General features: G+C 35.6%; 1 protein-coding gene across 3 annotated transcripts in view; it reads left to right on the forward strand.

Annotated features, from left to right (window-relative positions):
- DPP10 (dipeptidyl peptidase like 10) overlaps nt 1-23,266 on the forward strand; it is a 396,750-nt gene that overhangs the window by 268,770 nt on the left and 104,714 nt on the right. For all 3 annotated transcript variants that reach the window (XM_052675376.1, XM_052675375.1, XM_052675377.1), the window contains exon 5: nt 1,047-1,121. In XM_052675376.1, the coding sequence (XP_052531336.1) occupies nt 1,047-1,121 (75 nt within the window). The remainder of the gene's footprint in view (nt 1-1,046; nt 1,122-23,266) is intronic.

Here is a 23,266-nt window from a genome sequence, read left to right on the forward strand (position 1 = left end):
AGTTTAGATTGTACATCAAAATGTTGCATCTTCTTGGCTTATTGGATGATTAGCCTTATGAATGAATTGGTCTATGATTTCTGGCTAGTGTACTCCTTAATCTTTAGATTAGCAGTAGGATTAGGCTAAACATAACAGGATGCCCAAAAAGCAAAATCAGAAAAGGTCTTTATATGTTGTACTGCAGAGCTATTCATACATTTTTCCTCATCTCGTACCTGTGTGCTTCCGTTAGTTTTTCTATACTACTTCTTATTTTAATTCTTTTACTTCTCCCTTCCCCTCTCATTCTGCAGATACCTCAAGATTCATTAAAAATTACTTCCTGCAACACACTTTAAAGCACACTTATATTTCTTCTACATTAGATGCATTAAATTTTTTTCAACATCAATGTTATCCTTTTATTGAGTTACAACCTTGAATTCTATTGGGTGTCATGTAATCTTAGCTAGATATAAAACAATGTTAGTTTTATATTGGTATTTTATGTTCCACTTTACCTTCCACTAAGCATTTTACTTCCTATAAGAAAGAAGATTTTTCTTTAGTGCAAACTGGCATGCAAAATGTTTCTGTGTGGTGTTGAAAGAAACATAGTAAGGACACAGTGCACATCTATTCTTTTTTGTAGTAGTAGTAGTAGTTGTAGTAGTTGTTGTGCATTATCTTTATAGCTTAACCAAGTGACAGGTCTCTCTTGTAGTCATTCCTGATGAACACACCAACCAAAACACCTTCCCTCTTCCTTTGAAAATGAATCGGTTTTAATTGCTACCTTTAAGCTTAGTGTCTGTAATCATGACAAGAAAAAAAAAATAAATCATCAGCTTCTGAATTTGTAATTGGTCTTGAAGCCAGATTCATGTCACCACTCTACTGACACCTGCAAATTAGACTAAGAATTATTGCAGTCCATCTTTTGTGTAAATTGAGGATTTCCTAGTCAGAACTGTTATGAATGGAGAATTATTAAATAAACTTTAATTTGGAAAAAAGTGATCTTTCCTTTTGTGTACTCACTTTTATTGTTACTTCATTTGTAGGTAACTTTCAAAGCATCGAGATACTCAGTTTCACCAGACTTAAGATTTGTTCTTCTTGCATACGATGTAAAACAGGTAAGCCAAAAGTTCATTGGTAAATAATCCTTTAAATTAAAAAGCAGAAGCCCTTGTTGTTTTGTGTATTCTGAATGTGACTCCACGTAACATAGTTTGAATCAAGTATTTGATTTCTCTTTCTATGACTTTCTAATAAAATGATGGTAACATATGTATTTAAGCAGAAATACTGCAAGGTTTTCAATTGAAATAAATTGCTCTGACTTCTCTGTAGTGTTCTACCTGTTGTATTGTGGAGGTTTCATAATCTTTAAACTCTTAGTAGCTGATTACATGAAACCCAATATGAAATATTCTAGAGGTATCTGTGTAAAATTACTCATTAACTTGAGATTAGATCCAAGTAGATATTTTTCTACTGATTCTGCTGGATTCATCAAACTTTTCTTATAGCATGTATGGACAGATCAGCAAGAAAGAGGTATTGTTTGGTTCACTGGTTTTGTTGTGGAGGGTTTGATTCTTATGTAAAAAATTCTTTCTCCTTACTGTTTCCCTTCTTCATTGTTCCTTATTATGGAAAGAGTTCTTGTAATCTTTCATAATAACTTAATTTCCTTATTTGACCTAGTGAAATTTTTATTTTGAATGAGTTTGTTTAGGATTTTCTTAGCAATACAGGCAATAGAGAAAAACGGAAAGTCATGAAAATATCCTCCTCACTAGACTTAAACGCAGCAGGGTCAGTGTTGAATCTGACCCTCAGTAAATGTGATCCACTGACATCAAACAGCAGTGATGGTGGTTAGCTTTGGATGAGGGTTGTGATGCTTTTTCTGGAGTCCTGTAACTGATCTCATGGTTTTCAAACAAGAACAATGTTTACATGCTCTAGAAGTGGTAGTGGCAGTGCTAAAACTGGTTAATAACATGCTGTTGTCAGCTCGATCCTCAGTTCTTGTTAGCAGTAATGCCATTGAATTTTCTCACGTTCCGAAAAGAATCTATTCCTTAAGGTAAGAAGGAAAATTACCAAAAAGTGTAGTCCACTTTCAAAACTTAGTAAAGTTACTATTGTGAATATGTGGTAAAAAGCAATTTTTTAATTTTTTTATTTATTTATTAAATATTCTGATTCTTGAGAAATTTCTTAGGCTGGTGAGGCACTTCCATGTTTTCTCAAAATCCTGGGGGATAAGGTGTACAATGCCTTGGGAAACCTCTGTATATCTGTGTCATTGTTTCTTGTATCATGAAGGAGTAAGATATTGCTCCTTTTTCCTGGATTGCCTTGTGTTTTTCCTCAATCAGAGCCTGATGTAGTGATTCTGGAAAAGAGGCGATCCACTCATCTTTCTTTTTCCACTTGTTCACCATCACTCATTAAATCAATTGTCTATAAAGTTAAGAAAAATAAACTTTGTAAATAAATAGAAGATTTTTAAATAAGTAGCAGGAGAATCAGGGGAGACTCTTTCCTCAGAAGAATGCATTTGAGTGTAGGACGATACATTTGAATATATCTTCTTACAAAAGTGAGGATTTGCTTCTTGTTGCATATTAAAACACAGTGGATTTTAAGGGGCAATGGTTTAATACCCTGTAAAAGGAACTGCAAATAACTTGCACGCGTTTAGGTGGCATCTCAGGAAGTTTTAATAGATCTCTGGACCTGTTTCCCTCTGTTTGTCACTTATTTTTCCATCTTTGTTATGGTTTAGGTGATTTAATTGCACTGTAAGATATTTGATGGGTTTTCTGCTCTTACTGAGTATTGAGGCTTTTTTTTAATGATAATGGTTGTTTACATACATTAGTATGTGTTCTTTGTAAAATACAGTGATGCAGCTGGAACAAAGTTATTAATCAACAGTTTTATGAATAAGCTAATGTGCTTCAGCTGAATGGATTGAAAATAATAGAGGCAAATATTTCTTCAAGACATTCTTTCATGGAATCATAATTAGAAATAAGGTTATTTTGAAGTTTCGATTAAAAATAAATGTTGAGTTAAATTTAGTAGTTGAATATTTATTTTACTATTGTCAGCATTTTCTTTAATCTATTTTATGCTTGAAATAGCAAACTTTAATTAAATTTGCAGTTGTTTCAGCACAATTAAGAATGTCCTCTACGCATAATGGCACATAAATCTGCATGAAAATAAGGCATCTTTGAGTACAAAACTAATAATTGAATGAATTATTTAAACCATGCTTAGTGGAAGGAGCAAAACTGTTCTATTTGGCATAGCAGTAGTTTTAGTGCATCTCTATAAACTTGGAATTCCTTTGCTGTGCAATTCAAAGCGTTGTAAATTGATTTCTGGACATCAGGATCTCCCCATCCTTATCATAGCAGATCATAAGATGTAAGCAAACATTTCTCTCATAAGCACTGCAGCTGTCTGGCAAATTCCTATTTTTTTTTTTTTTAACATAAGTCGTTTGCAGTTTTAGAGGTCCTTTCTTTGTACTCTTTGCTGTAGCATTCCATGCTTCTGAAATGCTTTCATCAATTCTCCAAATATTTGACTTTGCCATAACTTGCATGGATTGACTCTGTGTAGTTCAGATTGATATTCAGTGTAATTTGATTGGCATCACTGAAAAAGTCTAAGTTTTGCAAGGTGACAGATCAGTATGTGGGAATGAATTTGAGAAATTAACATGTGTTCTTGCTGAAAGTCCTACCAACCTGATTCTTCTGGGACCATGTGAATGCAACAGCAGCAGGGAAACCTTTGTGTGTATTGTGTGCAGAGGGGGGGACAGTTCTGCAGTGATATATCTTTTTGATTTTGATTTTTCTTTGAAGATTATCAAGGTATGAGCAGAGAATGTGATACTTTGAGAGTTCAAACATCTAAGCCAGTTGAGATTTCCAGAGGAAAGGTTGTTTCTCTATTGCTTTTAATAACGTGTGTGTTAAAATGACCTTTAAACCTTTTCTCACTCTGCTGGTGGTATTATTCACAACTACCAAAAACTGCATTATACTTTTGATTATAAAATGGAAATCAAACATTCCATTCTTGTGTTAATGGTAAAGGATGGGGCAGTAAATCTACAATTCTGTAGTGCAGTGAACACTTAGATGCAGAGAATTTCTTTTTGCCAGTGAGAATTTTGTATGTCTCTCAGCAGAAAGTTGTCCCTGGAGACCGAGTGAAACTAAACTAATTTTTTTTCTAAATACAAGTGCTTTTTTTTTTCTTTTTTTTTTTTCCTATCATGGACATCATAGGCATCTTCTCATCTTGTTCTTGCTAGAATATAATATGCCGTCATATAATGAATAATGAGCAAATGAATAAGTAAATGGGATCAATGTCTCTTTTTCTTTGTAAATCCTTTTGTTATCCTCAGTTGGTTTAATAATTTCTTCCTTGTGACTTACTGTTGTTTTGTTTTTTTTTCCTACAAAATACCCTTTCCCTTTTTTTGCTTTCAAATCCCTATTGAATACCAACTTTCAGGATTTTTTCCTTCTTCATTCTCTTTTCTATTTCTAATGCTTATTTTCCTCTTTCAGCCTATACTGTATTATTTGTGGTTTGACTTCAGCTTTTAGTTCAGAAACACGCTTAATAATATATTAAAATTCATCTCTAGTTTAGAAGCATAAGGATTTACAAATTCTCTAAAGTAGAAAATGCTTTTCCTGAGATGGGGCTTCAAAGTGTAATGTATTTTAGCTAGATAATTTTAATAAAATAGTGTATTTAGCTAACAGCAGTGTAAAAATAATAATTCTTATGGTAAGAATAGGATAAAAAAAATAATACTCTTCACAAAGAGGAGCTGTGAATCTAAATGGGTAGAATGTACATTTTTCATTCAGTAGGAATGAAATTTTTTTTCAAAACTGCTTCTGAATATTTGTAAATTACTGTATCGAAGGGAAGACAAGAATTCAGCAGCAAACCCCAAGAGAAAGAAGTTAGTTATCTGCGGTGTGTTGATGCCTGTCATCACTTCACTGCTGTAATCTCTATTTTTAGAGGATAATGATAGGGACTACTGACCACAGTCTATGGCAAATGGAGAGAGAATAGCACGAAGGGGTGTTCTCATCCAACTCTCAGAGTTTGTGTGTGATACAGGCAGCGTATCAAGTGCGCTGAAGTGCTCTTCAGGAGTTTATCTGCAGATTAGAAGAATCCATGAGGAGAAAAAATTCAGTGGAGCCTTAAATTATCTGATTGACATTAAGAGATTATCTTCCCACTAATTAGATGGAAATTAAATGTTCAGTTGTTGATAATCTTTTCAGTCAGTGAAATTAATCATTAGATCTTTTTCCTTTGAAAATTAAAGGATAAACAAATTACCTTGTGTTATTTCTTAATTTTAGTCAAGGCATTGTTTGGTGTTAAATACTCGGAATGTGTGCAAGTGTTTTCAACAAGATTTTTATACAGTACTTCTGAAAATCTGACTTTGAAGAGCATTATCTGGAGTATGAGCTGAAGTTTGGTAACATACAGGAAAAAAGATCAAATGAGAGCTGACTTCCAACACAGAAAAAATATTTACCATGAGGTCTGTCCTTTCAAAAGATTTCTTATATCAGTAATGATCTAGACAGTATTTTATGTACTGCTGTATATGAAGCAAATATCTGATATAAAATTCCTGCTATCGTTTTTTTTTTCTCCAGAAATGCATGTTTCTTCACTGTTTATGTCTCTTAGATCATTCTCTCTAACTAAAAAGGCCAATAACCTAGAAGATTAAATATTAAGCCTGATCTGTAATATCAGAGAATGAAATCAGCCTCTGAAATTTAATTACTGTTAGCAGATTTGAGATAAGCAAACCAAGTGAATGGGTTGAAAACATATTTCTCTTTGTTTGGAAATTACAGGAAGTATTTTTTTGGATGAAGACTGTGGTAAGGAAAGAAAGCGTGGGATTCCAGTCATGTGTTAAATTATATCTATTAATTATTCCTGAATAGTAATATGTGGAAACATTTGTGATAAACCTGGGTTTGCACAATATTTCTCACCTTTTACTGAGCCTCCCACATCTTGACTCTATGCTTATATCCTGTTACAGTTGTTATCTTTTGGGTTTGACTTTAAAAATGTGTATATATTTGCTAGGTTTTTAATGCATTACCTTTTCATCAGAAAAAGGTACTTTGAGCTTTTTTTTATCAATTCCTATAAAAGTAAAATTCATGTAGAAAGAAGGAATCGGTAGAAGCTCTTCTGTTATCCTCAGTAGGGCGGGGAGTTTAGTTCTAAAGTACACAGAAACCTTCATCTATGGAATAGGTAGAAACTTTCCCAGAACCCAGAGATTTTTTTGGTTGTTTTTTTTTTTGTGTGTATGTGTTTAATGTTTCTCACCATTTTACCAGTTCTCCTGTTCAGTACTAAGTAATAATAATTTTCAAGTATTGCAAAATGCATTTCCATTTTTGAGAGTGAGGAGGGTTTTTTCCTTAGATTGTCTTACTTATGCTTGCACAAAGTGAGCTGTAAGTCCAGCAAGCTGAGAATCAGAAGGGCTGAAAAATGGAAGGAATTAAGTTGTATATAAGTAGGAACAGCACCTTTAGGGCTATGATATTTATGCAGTTCTGCAAATTTCAGGTTTCTTTCCACTTGATTGTTGCTGAGGGTGTTGGAGAGGCTTTGAGTACTGATGCATGAAGTTAAGACACCAGACAGTTAGCTCTTAGAGTATGCAACTGAAATGGGAAACTGGCAGCTTTCCAGCATGTAGCCATGCTGTCACTTCATACTAGCACAGGAAAATAGTTGTCTTCAGTCTCCCTGCTCCAGAGAAACACATGCTGTAGATGAAGGACTTTATAATATCCAGTAGTGTTAAAAAGTGTTTGGTAAACAAAATTAGATAAAATAAGAGTATGCAATAAAATGCTTTTTTTTTTTTTTTTTCATGGACTAATTACACCCAAATGTCTGTGTACTTAAGCAGGCATTTGTTCAACAGAATACACATGTTGCTATGGCAATCACTTTGTTTGTCATGTTAAGTAAACTTTAAAAGAAAAAAAAGAAAAAAAGAAAGCCTTGGAATGTTTCTGTTGTGACTAGTATCTCCAACCCACACACAGCTGTTCTGAAATAATGAGTTGTCTCCTAGTATATAGGATTCATCTGACAGAAGTGGCAGGAGGATCATTGCTGTCATAGGTGATCTCTGCATTGCTTGGTCTCTGCACTCTTGTCAGCTAATATGAAATAGGCTAGACCCCATTTTCAACCCCTCCACCTGACAGTGTTGTGCCAAATCTGTGGCACTATTTGCCCAAGCTGCGTTGCACTTTCCTGACTGAGCTTAGCATGACTTCGCTACATGTCTAAGATTGCTTTCAAGGTCTCTAGGATGATTCACTTTTCCTTATGGCTTCAGTGAATTGGACATTCCAGCCAGTCATCATACACAGCTACACAGAAAATGTTCAGTTTTGTGAATTCATGCTACAGAGATGAAAGTGTAGTTTCTTTGGAATATCACCTACTTCTTAGCTCAGCTGTTACATGGCAGGGCAGGTTTGGAGTGGATGGATTGCCTACCTTCCCTTCCAGAAGTGGAGGAACACTGGTATGATACACATGTGCTGTGCAGTCATGCCCATCATCTCTCCTCAGAGAGTCACTATGGTCAGAATGAATGAAAACATTTTATCATTTCCCACTTCTTTTTCTTTTTTTTTCTTTTTCTTTTTTTTTCCCTCAAAAATGGTGAATATTATTGGTATAGATTTTTTTCCTTCACTGTTCAGGATAACAAGGACAGTTATGCAAGAACATACTTGACAAATGCTCTTCATACAAAGAATGATTTTGTTAAATGAAATTGTTTTTCTATTTTTATAAGTGCTCTCTTAAATTCTGATCTGTGAACATCGTGCTTTTAAAGCCTGGTACTATGCATTGAAATATACTCTTTGGCAAGCGCTGGAAGGCTTGTAACAATGACAACACAGTTCATTATTTGCCTTTTCCAAATTTATGGATTTGCACTTTGGCTTTTGCAAATTAAATTATTTCTTCTACATTGGCCATCTGGAGATATATAGGTACGGTACTATTTTATAAAGGGAAAATTAAGAAGCTCCACCTGACTGCTGTGATTTTGTTGCTGGTCAGACAAATGTCGTTTTGAAATACTTTGGGTGGTCATGCTGCGCTTGTAAATCTGGTGGAAATTGCAAATAGTCAGTAGTAGATAAGTTTTCTGGGCTTTGCAGACAAGAGGCAATGGAAGTGTTACCCAGGAAGTTACCTGGTATCAGCAGTATTGCCCAGGGGAACTGCAGACATCCCTCATTTGCAGGTCACACCTCTGTCTGCCGCAGTTTGAAGGCTGTTGCTCTTCATCTTCCCTTCTGTCTTCTTCCATTCATTACAGTAATTTCTTTTAGAAAAACTATACAATATAATAGTTATATCGATTTGAATTGAGTGTGATATTTCCTGATCCACTAGTCTTTCAATCTGTTTTGGACATATTGTTTTAATTTGGGAACTTGAAGATTTGTCACGCAATACCTGAAGTTCCCTTCTGCCATCCTTCATAAATTTACTGTTGCTTAACATCACTGTGATAGTATGCATTTTCTCTTACTGCATTTTATGGCACTTTATGAATAGCTTTGGTTCTCTGGCTTTTCTGTACATTTAATGGAACATACTGTGCATAGGTTTTATTAAATAAATAGCTAAAAAAGAATTATCAGGAACTGAGTGTAATGGGACTTAAAAGAACCATCCCTCTGCCTTCAAAGTGCTCCCTCTGCCTCTAAGCTCTCGATGAACACAGTGACTCAACTTCAGAGAAAGCCTCCCTCTGTCTAAGGTTCCCACTGCCTTCAGCCACTCTAGAAATATTGGAGCAACTTTGAAGTTTAATTACTTCAAATTCTGACTGGAGTTTCATCTGATTAGCTTCCAATTTAAACAGAATTTTGTTTCTGTTGTTTTTTCTTTTTCTGAGCTAAAACTTTGTAATGCCTTCTGAGGCAGAATTCTATACAGAATGGGCAGAGTTGCTGGGGAAAAAAAAGGACTCATTTGGAAATGTGACTTTGTGGCATATTTCTTGCTTAAACACCAAGTATTTATGATAAATATGTTTTCAGTGTTGGGAAATGTATCACTCTTTCTTTGTGTGTGTGAGGTTTTTCACCCAGCCCTGTGCCATGATGCATGTAAGGGCGATGGACAGTTGGCACATGACCTGTCTTTAATCTGAACATCCAACAGCAGTATAAGTGTGACAGCATGAGTTTAGCCTGAATCATACAGCAGGTGGAACAGAATGACAGAGACTGCATTTGTGTTTTTCCCCCTCCTTGTTGCATTTGAACCAATAACACTATTAAAATTCTCACAAGGGGTTGTTATTCTCGGGTCTTGCTTTGGTTTTGTTTCACAGTAATGTTGCAGGTTTGGTCCTTAACATAGCTCGGAAAATTTCAGATGTTGTACCAGGAAGCTTTATCACATGAGCTATTAGCTGTGAAGTTGAAGACATTGGATGTGTGTATGCACGTAAATAAGTGGAGGGTGAGAGAGGAAAGATGTCTGTATAGAAGGATAAGTGCAATGTATTTCAGCTGTTTATGTATGAATACAGCTTGCACTTGGTAAAGATTTCAATTTGGCAGAGCTTTTATTTCCTTCACCAATGGCTACCATCAAACTCTTCACAGTACTGCAGGAAAGCTTTTTATGTTTATAATCTGAAATAACTCATAGAAATTTACAGCCTACTTAGGCACCATGTCTGTTCCTATGCATGGTAGCTGCAGGTTTGTTGGATGCATTATTATAGCTTGAAGTGTTCCACATTGCTGAACTCTTGTTTTAGTGAGTAACTTTGAAGAGGATAAACTGATCACAGAATGTGAGATTGGGAAAATTTTTAGACAGCATTACATATTTTACCACCTCATTAGTGTATTAATCTTTCAAAGTTTGTAACTTGTTTCTTGGATATTAATTGAAGGAAGTGTACTGGGAAAGAGGTTTGAAGTTGATACAAAGAGACACAAATGAATTCTGTGTTTCATGAGTTAGTTGTCTGTAATTCTTCTTACAATCCTCTGGGAGGTTTACCTTTTTGGCATTAAAAAAATCTCTCTTCCATCTGATTTTTCTTTTTTTAAATCAGTGCCTGCATAATCTGCTGTGGATACTTTCAGGCTAAGGAATGGTATAAGTATCCTTGACTTGAGCGGTGATTATTCTGACTTTCTCATCAAGTAACACACTGTGATAATACCCTTGAAATCTGGGATTCAGTGCTTGACTTATTAGCTTCTAAGCTCTAAAGAAATAATGTGATTAAGAGCTGGCTCCTGATCCCATTGTCTTCATTGACCTGAGTCAGTGGTGGTGGATCAAGCTTTTCATGTATAACATACAAGAGTGAAATAAAACTTTAAAACTGCTGTGTCTATTCAGTTAATGGTGATCATTCTGAGGCTAAATTTTCTTGAGAAAAAGTTTGATAGACAGGTGGGATATTGAAAAAAGTCAAATAGCAAGAGCTAACAGTGATGTGTGAGCATGCCTGTAATACTCCATTTTGTTTTGAAAATATTTTTGAGCCAGCTTGAAGGCTATAAATGACTGTATGAGTGAAATACTTTTTTTTTTTTTTTAAATGAGAACATCACTTTTAATAATCATTCTTTCAGTGTGATAGTCATTTTATAGAGCTGTTGGACTCCAGAATTCCAGCCAACTAGCAGCATCCATTGTCCTCTTCTGCACAGAAGTCCTATTGAGAGCAGAAGCCACAAATGTTGCCATATACACAATTAGGATATTTGAGAGCCTGTATTTTCCAAACATGGCAGAAATGTGTCATGGGACAATGATTTATTACAGCAGCTGAAAATGAAGAGCTGTCTGTACTAGAAGAATGTAGGTGATTGTAGGGAAAATTTCTGCTCAATGTTTTGCATCAGAAGTTTGTTCACAGGGTCATTGGTGCTTTCATTTCCAGGGTGCTGGAATCTTAAATGAAATCTTAATTTGAAAATCCTGTGTCAACCAGTAAATAATAAGTGCAGGTTAAAAATTCAGAGAATTTTTGCTAGAATTGGAGATTAGAAGATGGTACTACTTCCAGTTCTTTTAAAGTAACTGTTTAACAGAGACAGCACACGATCTCAAAATAGAAGAATTTTAAAGCATAATTTTTTAAATAGAAAAGCCTAGGTTAGAGTGAATTGTCTGATTCCTTGGGGATCTGTACTGGTTCTCAAAAACAGTGTTGACAGAGTGGAATAAGAAAAGAAATGGGATTAGTCAAGATGTCTAGGTACAATCCATCATTTGGATGAACAGTGGTGTTGGGCATAAGTAAATAGTGACGATGCTTTACTTTAAAAAGATATATTTTGTAACCTAATAAAGCTTCTATTTCTAAGGTAGGTACTATGATTATAAATATTACCAAACTGAACTTTTGCCTTTTAAGAAATGTTTAAGTCAGACTTCCCCTCTTTTAGTGAAGACGTTTAGACTCTCTTCTATGGGATTTGAGGGCTTTCTCAGTGGACATAATGCTGCTAATGTTGCTAGAAGGGATTGCAATTTTCAATAAATGTTTTATAGTTATTTCACTCGCTTTATTTTTCCTGCTGAAATTCAAAAGGTTATGAACATTGTTATTGCTTCCATTTTTTAGACTGCTTTCCAAAAATAACCATGTTTCTTGGAGTTGCCACTCCTCCTCCTCTCCCATCTCTCAGAGTTTTAACATTTCTTATCCAGTTTCTATATTTTTTTAACTGAATACAACATTCTTTGTATTTCTGTCTATCTGTTTGCAAAATCTGCACTGAGTTTTGTATCATTTCTGTTGTCTCTGCTTGGATATCTTTCCAAATTCTCACTTTCTTCCACTGTTTCTAAGGAAGCTATCATATGCTGTTAGAAAACTATCATTTCTAAGCATAATGGATTCATAAATACTATTATCAAACATGATAAGAGGCCAGTATCTAGTTAGAGGTGCATTCAGTATATTTACCAAATCAGCTTTTAACCTTCTTAACTTTTTCGTATATCATTTCTTTTCAAGTCATTTTATCTCAGTCATTCTCAACTCTATTCCCAGTTGGTAAATCAATTTTGATGTTTATTTGTTTGGTACCCATCGTATCCTTTCTTCAACTTCAGCAACTTGTATTTTGATCATCTGCCAACTTGATCAGGGTATTATCATTGACCTTTATTTCTTAGCAAACTGTCTGCCCTGCAGGTGGGTGTTCCGTACTGACACAAAATTGATTCAGCGTAATGCAATGGAGTTGGGTTTTATTTAAGCAGTATATTTTAACATTATATCCCTGGTAAAAAATTTCAGCATTGACAAGTTAGAGGATGTCATGTTATCCTACAGTGTCAGGAAAGGGTTAATTTTCTCCTTGCTTCTTTAGTTAACTGAACTGTTATCTTATGGCTTAGCATTAAATGGCCTCAGAATCCTGCAGACCTGCTTTGCCTTTGCGGTCTGGAATGTAAAACAGACAAAATCTCCCTGATCAGATCACTGTTAGGAAAAGTCATTTATTTGGCCTAACAACCTTGACTGTATCCTGTTAATCCAAGGAATTGATTTATTTATTTTTACTATCTTATGGGAGCTTGTAAAGGGGAGCCTGCAGTTTTCTTGGTACTTAGAGTTTTTCTTATGTGTACATTTTACAATTCATTAAACCAGCCATACAAGTTAATCATCTTTGGTGCCAGTATTGTCTGAATGTGCTTGTGTATATTAAGCAGTTAGTGCTAGCTTTGATCAGAGGTAGAAATCAATGATGTATGCATCAATAAATGAATGACAAAGTTGCATTATTTTGTGTGGTTCTGTTAAGATGCATGATACTTTACAAAGTACATAGTAAGTCTCAAGATAAAGGACCTTTGGGTTGAAATCTTAGAGGCACTCAGAACATAAAACAAATTATGTCCTGCTATGGAACAAATTATCTCTTGGTTATAGACACACTCTTTTGACTGTGAGCAGAATGCACATGGATGAATTGACTTCCAGAGATACTCAAAGTGAATTAAAGATAAAACTGTTGAAATCTTAATAGTAATTTTGTACAAGTTCTGTTCTCATTATTTTTTATGAACTGTATATGCCTAGGCATTTCTACCTAACTCTCTTCAGTGTTTCTATATGTTTATGTATTTTTAATGTCTTCTGGTTTGAATGTATCAAACAATCTGTTTCATCATCACCTACTATGAGAAAAGATATACTTGATTGAATTTGAAATAGAGTTCAGCCAAATTTAAATTATTTTAAGAGTCTACAACATACAGCCATCATGTTCAAAGACAGAATTTCAGATCTGTAGGAGATATTAACTTTCAAGCTGACATTTCTTGTCTCTAGCAGTGATTGCATCTGCAGATTCTGCATAAGTGGTACACTGAATAAAGTGAAAGTTTAATTATAAGGGGAAACTTAATTGAATATTCTGTTTGATTAATAATAGAGAAGCAGGAACATCATGTTTGATTTCGTGCATAAGCCATGTAAGGGGTGTTGAAAGATTGCTGTTGGTGTGTGAAATGAGTTAGAATGCTAAGGTGTGCTTTACTTACTGGGTCACTGTATTTCTGGTGACTGAGTATTGGCCATGACCTCTATGAGTTGTAAATGCGCAGATCACAGGAGCCAAAGTAAAGGTCACAAGGCTTTTACTGCGAACACTCTCAGTTGGCTGTCAACATATTATCTTCAGTATAGTGAATGGAGCACTGTCTCCTAAGTAGCAATCCAGCAGCTTTATTTAACTAAGTAAAAACATACTGCGAAGGGGGAAAAGGATGAAGGTTATCCTTTCCTCAAACTACTCAAGGAATAACATACCCAGCAATTTCAGAATCAGTGGGGCCCAGTTTGCATCCTATGTAAAATAATGTGAATCTCACATAATTGCAGAGTTAAGATCACTCTGTGTGGAAACACCACCAAGAAACAAGATTCTGCACAAAATTCTTATTCTTTAATACATAGAATAACTTGCTTTCTTATTTTAGTTAAAATTGAAGACCCTTAAAGCATGTTTTTCAGTATTCTTGGTCATGATGCATGTGAAATGATGAGCTCATGTCTTGTACTCAACACAGTCTTTTTGATTGATTGATTGATTTTACTTAGGGAATGGTGGAGAGCTGTTGGTTTTTGTTTGTTGTGACTCATTACAAAAGTTATGTTTTCAACACTGAAAAATATGAGGTGCACGGTAGAGAATTTGTTTTGATTTTCAGTAATATTATTTAGCTTTATTGAGACTGATACTTGTGAATAGATACAAATGTTTTGCCTTTGTGTGTTTTATTTCTGGTAACAGCAAGGTTTAGTAGAGCACTAGCACTGCTTGGCATTCTGATAAAGGAGGCTGCCCTGGTGATGATACTTTGAATTTTCACCTTAGGAAACTTGTACTTTCTTAGAGACCTATGCTACATCTAACTGTTGTATCTAACCCGTATGTTTTTGCTCTTGAAATTGGATAGAAGCTTCTAAAATGAATGCCAGCACTCCTGTGATAAGAATAGCCTTGCATAATAGCATGGGAAAGGGGAGAAGCTGCTGAACTTCTCAGTAAGGGTGTAATGTATATAATGGCAGACAGACTGAAGGGTTTTTCTTCAGAGAATTTCAAGGACTATATGTGCTCTATTTTATTTACTCCCAGATAGGGCTCTGTATTGTAATTCTGGGTAAAGAGGAAAGATGAGTTGACCTTAGATTATGACAGTGACTCAATGGATTTTTTTAAAGAGATGTTCAAAATCCTACAGAAATGATGATAGTGATGTGTTAATCACTGAGTAATGTCTGCCATTACCACAAGAATATATTATTATCTTAGTTACTTTTGGCCTTTAAGAGTAGGAAAGTATAATATTATCCTCATGCATACCTTTTCCAGTTTTATTTATTGCCTGAAAAAGCATGTTTTCTTACTTCTTTGTAGTAGATTCAGCTATTGCAAATAATCAGTTTGTACTGTTCATCTTCTAATCTTTAATTTAGTGTCACACTCCTAACTAAAATAACTGATGATGTCTTCTATGAATTGAAGAAGGCACAATTCTGAAAATGGCATTGCAATTTAATAAGAAATCACTTGGGAATGATCACTGTCACTTGAAGTGGCCTGTATTTATTTCCTACTCTATATACTTGGTAATTATGTTTATTCTCTTGTAATGACAACTAAATAATCAGCAGTAATAGATGTTTTGCCTGGGGAAGCTGTGGATGTCCATCCCTGGAGGTGCTCAAGCTCAGGTTGGATGGGACCCTGGGCAGCCTGATCTAGTATGAGTGTCCCTGCTCGTGACAAGGGATTGGAACTGAGTGGGTTTTAAGGTCCCCTCCAACCCAAGCCAGTTTCCACTTTAATCACTGGTGTGGACTGGACTTGCAAAGCAATAGTTATTTGTAAAGGAGTACATCTGGTTTGTACATAGGCACTCTGTATATTGGTATGGGTATACCAGGCACTGCCCATGTTTTTATGTTTATATGGTACTGTTTTCCACCATTCCTGTTGCAGAGTAGAGTTAGACCATATCTGAGCCTAGACCCTTAGTTAAATAGTGTATTTCTCTTTTCTTGGAATTTATTGTTTGATTTAAGACACTTTCAATTCACAACAAAGCCAAACATCCATCCTAGGCACAGATATCACAGAAATACTATAAAACACTGAGTGTTTGCATGTTTTTGCATATTCCTTTCATCTTCTACAAAATGCTACATTACTATGAATAACTTTAATTCAGCAATTCCAAATCTTTCTCTTTGATTTCCTGAGATCATAAGGCTGTGCAGTGGCTGCTTTATATAATGGCCAATTTAATAAGTATGGAATCATCAGAGTTGAAGCATCAATTTCAGTTTTTCTGCTACCAGCAAAGTTTCACTCTTAGAAGATGGAATATTATGTATGTATATAATATTGAATTTTCTCTTTTTTTTTTTTTTTTTTCTATAGAAGTTCATATCTTAATTTTCACATGTACCCAGAATCAAATGGAAACTTGTATAAAGGTATTACATCATTTAAGTGGAAGTAATATGACCGTTCTGTAGCTGACTTTGTCTGAAGAAGGACTGCAGAATGAATATGTGGTGATTTGAATATGTACATATGTGTATATAGAAATCCCTCTGCAATCCACATTGACCTTTCTTTGAGAGTATTCATATATGCAGTTCCCGTTTTCTCAGTGGAAAAATGAGTTTCCTGCTCTGCCCAGGGCAAATCTGGAATCTCATTTAGTTGGGCTCTGAGCCATGGGCTGGCAGACGTGTTCAGGTTGGAAGAGACTTTTAAAGTAGTCTAAGTTCTGCACCTTTATAAAATGTTTAAATACATTTGAAATGAAATTGTTCCTCTTACAGAAGAATAAGGAGATGGATGTACCTGCTTTCTTTATTTTTGAAGTTTGGAGGCCCTTCCAACTTGAAATTGAATGCAGATTGGTTCTTGTAGCAGTATGAAACAACAACAGAAACAGCATTTTCAGAGACCTTTTCTTTAGCATATTTTCTCCATTTTTCTTCCAGCTCTTTGTGTAAAACTTCACACTCTGAGTGGATTTAATTCTGTAAAATTATCAACTTTATTGCATAACAGCTGGAGATGTTTCTCTAAATGTCAGGTATTATCAGAGCACAGCACATTTAGAAGAACTCAGACTATGTAACCCCAAGGATATCTGTATTTAAATCTGACTTCATTACATTTTCTATGAGACAGAACTTCTCTATCTGAAAAGGCCTCTAATGTTTTTCTCTCATTAGTTACTATGCTTTAAAGTCAATACATAAAAAAGCTGCACAAAGTGTTGGCGTACTGAGGTTGTATGCGTTTACTCAACTGTGGGATACAGTTCTGCGTTCTTCATTATTCCAAAAAAATACCTCTCCAAGAACAGGTCAGTTTCTTCTCTTGGAAGGACTGACAAAGGAAGATACTGTTATTTATGGAAATGAATTCTTCCCATTCTTCCCATTGTAAGTTACGTGGCTTGAAAGCAGCCCAGAAAAATATTACTGTGAATCCAGCTTAGAATCAGTTAGGCCTTTGAGTCCTTGCCCCAGGGAAGCCGTGAGCCCTGGGCACAGTGGGGATGGATCACAGAATCACAGAATTGTAGGGGTTGGAAGGGACCTCTAGAGATCATCGAGACCAACGCCCCTGCCAAAGCAGGTTCCCTACAGCAGGTCGCACAGGCAGGCGTCCAGGTGAGACTTGAACATCTCCAGAGAAGGAGACTCCACAACCCCCCTGGGCAGCCTGTTCCAGTGCTCCATCACCCTCACCATAAAGAAGTTCTTGTGCACATCTGTGCAAAACTTCCTATGCTGCAGCTTATGTCCATTCCTCCTTGTCTTGTCTCCATGTACCACTGAAAAGGGACTGACCTCACCACTATGGCCCCCACACCTCAGATATTTATAAACCTGGATTAGATCCCCTCTCAGTCGTCTTTTCTCAAGGCTAAATAGACTCAGTTCACTCAGCCTTTCTTCATAGGAAAGATGCTCGAGGCCCTTCACCATCTTTGTGGCCCTCCGCCGGACTCTTTCCAAGAGGTTCCTGTCTTTTTTGTACTGGGGAGCCCAGAACTGGATGCAGTACTCCAGATGAGGCCTCACCAGGGCAGAGTAGAGGGAGAGGATCACCTCCCTCGACCTGCTGGCCACGTTCTTTTTAATGCACCCCAGGATGCCATTGGCCTTTTTGGCCACGAGGGCACACTGCTGGCTCATGGTGAACCTGTTGTCCACCAGGACACCCAGGTCCCTCTCTGCATATGGATGGATCTCAGGTGCAGAGTATCGGAAAGTCCTTGAAGGCAGGAAGAGGGCTCTGCTGATGGCAGCTGGTAGGGAGAGCACTGAGGGGCCTTCACCAGTGCAGCATTTTAAAAACAGCAATAGGTGGCTGCCAGGGCATGGAGTGTGATGGTGCAGAAAATAGAAGAGGTGAGTTGAAAAGAGAGGAGAGAATAGCAAAAAGTTCAGATTAAAAATTTTGCTTGATGATTTAGATAACAGGATAGGGAATAAACTGATGTAAACTTGTGGATTGTACCAAACTGGGTTACTGGAAGCCAATTGTCTCTTACAATGTTAGAATTCAAAGCTATGTGAACAAATTGGAAAAATGTTTTGAATAAGTACAATATAATTTAGTAACCACAGAGGCAAGCTGCTACATTTAAGCTGGAGTAAAACAGTAAATAAGTGCTTACTAGACAATGTATTGTAGACAACAGTATTGTAAAAATAATAACAAAAAAAATAAAGTGTGGGATTACAGCAGTTAACAGATTGAACGCATAAATAATACTCCTTAAGAAAAATGAATCACATTTCAGTGTATAATGATATATATATTTTGTTGGATGTGAAGTCTTGGAAGCATTATTTAGGTTAAGGCCTGAAAGAATTGTGTTTCCTTCGCCTCAACATGGAAAAGATGGGGTTGTAAGTCTTCAAACAAGTAAAAGGTTTCTGCAAATAGTAAGGCGATAAACTTCTCTTTTTGCATGCTCTTTTAGTAGGAAAATGATTAGTCTGTAACCTACCAGATATGGATTAGATTGAATATAAAACTTTCTAATTATAAAGATAAAAACTGAAATTGCTTTGTTAGAAGGCTTGTAGAGACAAGACATGGTTAAACCAATATCTCTGGAATACTTAATGAGCAGTTCAGTTCTGTCTTGAGACTTAGTTTACTGATTGTCATTCTGATTTTTCTGTGATTTTTTGCATTAAGAATTGATATTTTAGATAATTAATTCCATACTGTTTATTAATGCAGTTCCATGCACAATATGTTGCAGTGCCTTCTGTGTAGAAGTGTCTTCTAAAAGAAATAGCTCAATAGTATTTACATAGATACATGTTCATTGTCAGGTATCACTGACACCTTTTGAACATAAAAAGAAAATGAGAGAGAAGGCTAATCATGGAAAACAGCTTTGTACTCAAGATAGCTACCTGAGATTATATGTAACAGGAAAAGGTGTCCTACAACAGTTGGAAACTGGTATTGTTTGCTGCTGTGGAGAGTGATAAGGAACTACCATGGAGTTGGTCAGTTTGTGAGCATGATGCACTGCATTGTAAATCTTTGATAAGCATTATCAGATCAGGGCTTTAATGAAATACTTGAAACTGATGTCTCAATGGAAATAGGAAAGCTATTGTGTAGACAGATGGGGAATTCTATAAATATCAACAAAATTATGAAAAATTGAAAGACAAAGGAGAAAAGGTCTATCAGCACAACAGAATTAATTCTCGGGAGAGCTACTTTAGCACAAGCCACACCATCTGTGCAATCAGTTGTGCTGAAGTGTCTGTGCCCTGTTTTTTGTTTTTGTTTTGTTTTGGTTTTTTTTCATATTCTGTACCAGCTAGCACAGATTAATAAAATGCAGATATCTGTTCTCCTAAATTCATTGAAGTTGCTTTTTGTGTTTTGACAAGGCATTAGGTTGTTGCCAATAACCTCTTACATGTATTAGGAGAAGCACGTGTGGAACAGGAAGCAAACTGTCCTGTATTTTATCAGCTGGGTTATCAAGACAGGATCCAAGCTATGCTGCCTGAAGGCAATGGAAGGGAGATGTGTAGTGCTAATGAAGAAATTAAGCTTCAGAGATTCTAGTGGAAACAGCATCAGTAGCCATTGCTGTATACACCATTAATGTTGATCCCGTCTTATGTGACAGCAAACAAAAACAGGAAAAAGCAGTTTTGCAATTACTAAATAAGAGCAAATAGCTGATGTAGCTTAATAAGTAGTCTGCTATGTCCTGTGAATGTATCATCAGAGCAGAAAATAGTTATCTCAGAAATATTTAACATCAAGAGCAAGTGAAAAAGCTTCTATATTAAAATAAAACAAAAGATCTGAAAATAATGTTTCATAAAGGAAAAGGATGAAAAAAAGGTTTTTAAAAAAATATCTATCAGTCACTTCCCAAACAATAAAAAAGCCCTGGAGAAATAAGGCATTGAAATATTTAGCATTTCTTGAGTTCATAGGGTCTCTTTATCTCCAGTGTTATTTGTTAGCAAACAGAGTACCTGCTGACTTAATGCTGCCAGAGTCAGTTGGAGAAATAAAAATTAGATAGGGACTGTAATCTTTTCTTCAAAATTGTCCTACTGTATGCCTTGATCTCCATTTGCGTCCTCATTATTTGTTGGCATCTTCAGCTCAGTTTTGTGATCAGAAACTGGACATGACATCTTATATATCATATGACTTTAGACACTTTAGACTCTTTTTTTTTCTTTCTTATTTATTTGAGCATGTTTCACTTGAATCAGCTAGTGCACATTTTTGTAAATATCATCACCACATTTCTTTCTTCTGAAAGAGTAAATTGAATTAAACCTTCACAAACACTCAAAGGAGGCTTGATGCAGTTCTGCTTTCAACAGCCAGTGATGTGTAAAATTTCTCATGAGGGATGCCTTTCACATGGGACTCGTAATGTCCTGTAAGGAACCCGTAGAAAGATCATACTATTTGAACTATTGAGAAGTATTAAAGTGCTTATGTATGTATCTTTCTTAGACAGAATTAGGATCTTCAGCTCCACTGACCAGAAGTAAGCACTGTCAACGGCCTCATATTTCTATGGAGATAAATTTGTGGATGGATTGTCAGAAGTACATTTTCCCTTACGCAAGTTTAGGTCAAAATATGCATGCATGTTATGAAGCTGCCTATAAGGCAATTAGACAAATGAAAAATTTCTATAAATAATGACATATTTGTAAGGTGAAATTTTTGATCATACTGAAGTTGGATATGATGATGCGTAAGAATAATATGTGTGTACGTGTATAAACATAAAAGACATGTTATGCTTGAGGCTCATCAGTTTTGCTGTCATATTACAATGACTTCAGTGAAGTTACACTTGGTTTTTAATGCTGTTGATGAATAAAGCAGGAAAGATTCATATAAATTTTTTCTCTAAGTCATCTCATACAAGACTCAGGAAGCATTTTACATGATAGTGTAACTAATAGAATTTCAAATGGCAGGGATGTATGAGGCTTTCAGAAGTAGTAATACAAAGCATTCTTTTTTTGAATAATTTTCTCATCTGAAATTATATATTGAAAAGGGATTGAGTTGCATATCCAAATATAGGGTGGCCTATCTCAATTCTTGATAAAGCAGAAGTTGTTTCTGCAGTTACTCTCAACTGCAGTTTGTATCATTTTACTGTTGGCTAAGTGAACTGAGTTTGATTGTGAATTAATTAACATTCTGCAGTAGATGTCTTTTTCTAGAGATAATTAATCTTATTGAAAAGTTATATATGGAATGGTTGAAGCTATAGCTATAGCAGATTTTTTAGAGGTGCCTTTTTTGTTTGAAAAAGATAAATTACATGTCTGAAAATGTCTCTTTTATATTTATATCACTTTGGCAACAAATAGTTGTTGCAGCTGGTAATATTTCATACCCCGAAGTATTAATGCTAGCCATAAATTATTACCAGTGATATGCAGTGGTTCTTACCAATCATGACAAGTAATTGTTGTTGATTGAAACAAATAAATATGATGCTTTCAATAGTTATAACGTTGTTGTTTAACTTCAGTGCTGCAAATTCATCAAGCTAGTTGAGATTAACTCTGCAATTAGATGCAGAACTTTCAGAAACAAGATATTCCACCTATAGAGGCTGGAAATTACCTTAAAAAAAAAATAAAATAAAATAAAAAATAGAAATAGACATTCAGATATCAGTTCTAGCCAGACTTCTAGTCCAGCTCAGTTTTTTCCTGCAACTGAGTGGGAGCAATTGGATTCAAAGATGTGTAGAAATTATTTTCTCAATATTACAGACAATAATTTTTGGTTATTTCTCAGGGCTTGCTCTGAAACCCATTGAAGAACCTGTTGGTAATCTCTGTTTTTCTGTCATACTGATCAAATCCTAAAGAATCATTGGCTGCATTTCACATGTAGGAGGTCAGGGTTGATGATAACAGCAAGTGTTTCTAGGTGTATGAACTATGAAGTAATGTATCATCAGCTGCAGTTTATAATTAAGGCATGCTGAAAGGATTTACTGGATTGTGGTGCAAATCCACAGTTCATGAAGGAATTAAATTCTGTGCCTTTGCCTGCCCCAGATACAATCCAGATGAAATTGGTCATCACCTCATCTGATTAAACTTGAGTTTAAGTTCTTGCTGAATCTAAAACTATGCAAAGATCAACCAAATGCTTCATCTGCCAAGAACGGAACGTACTATTTTATTCAATCACATTGTGAACTGTATCCGGAGAACATTCACGTGAGCGGTCAGCTTTAGCATCAGAAGTTGCAGTCTGAGGTTCCACTGTAATTGTTACCAGGTGTTGTAACAAAATTCTCTTTGTTAGCCTGCATTATTATAAAAAATGAACATAAATTAAAAAGAGTTCTTCTGTTACTGATACGGTGTTTTATTCAAACTCTTCATTTGTGATGTAAAAGTTAATCCCTCTTGGTTTTGTGCATCTGCACTTTGAAGTTGATACTGCAGAGCTTTACTTGTTTTGCACTCAAGCAGCCAATTACATGAAACTCAAACTTGGCATAGCTTGTGTACTAGCAGCTCCTGTGTTGGAGAACACATGGAGTCATCCTGATTGAACAAATGGAGAAGAGAAAGTGCAGTTTTAAAGGAAAGTGGATCTCACCTAATAATATTATTGATTATGTTATTAAATTATTTAACACATAATTTGCAGAAGGAATGGAGAATTCACCCAGCAGCTGTACTTTGGCAATAGTCACGCTGCTGCTAATTTCATCTTATTAACTGCATCACAAATCACACCAACACATCTTGTTGTGCAAAGGGGAAAAAAATGCATCATTTTTATTGTTTTGTGAAACTTATGTCTCAGCACATTGGATACTTTTTCCATTCTGTTGGGATCCTAGCAAAGTAGGCTTAAAGCTCATTAAAAAGAGACAAGGAATAGCACCTTTTGGTTTGTGAGTGAATGTTGATCCATTTTTTGGAGTGCGTAAGGTTGCTGCATTGAATCCTGTTGACACAAAGCAAAGACTAAAGCTCTCCTGATATCACTCAGTTGCTTTTAAGACACTCCTACAAAGAGTG

Source organism: Tympanuchus pallidicinctus, unplaced genomic scaffold (genome assembly GCF_026119805.1).
Source record: "Tympanuchus pallidicinctus isolate F22 unplaced genomic scaffold, pur_lepc_1.0 scaffold15, whole genome shotgun sequence".
NCBI lineage: Eukaryota > Metazoa > Chordata > Aves > Galliformes > Phasianidae > Tympanuchus > Tympanuchus pallidicinctus.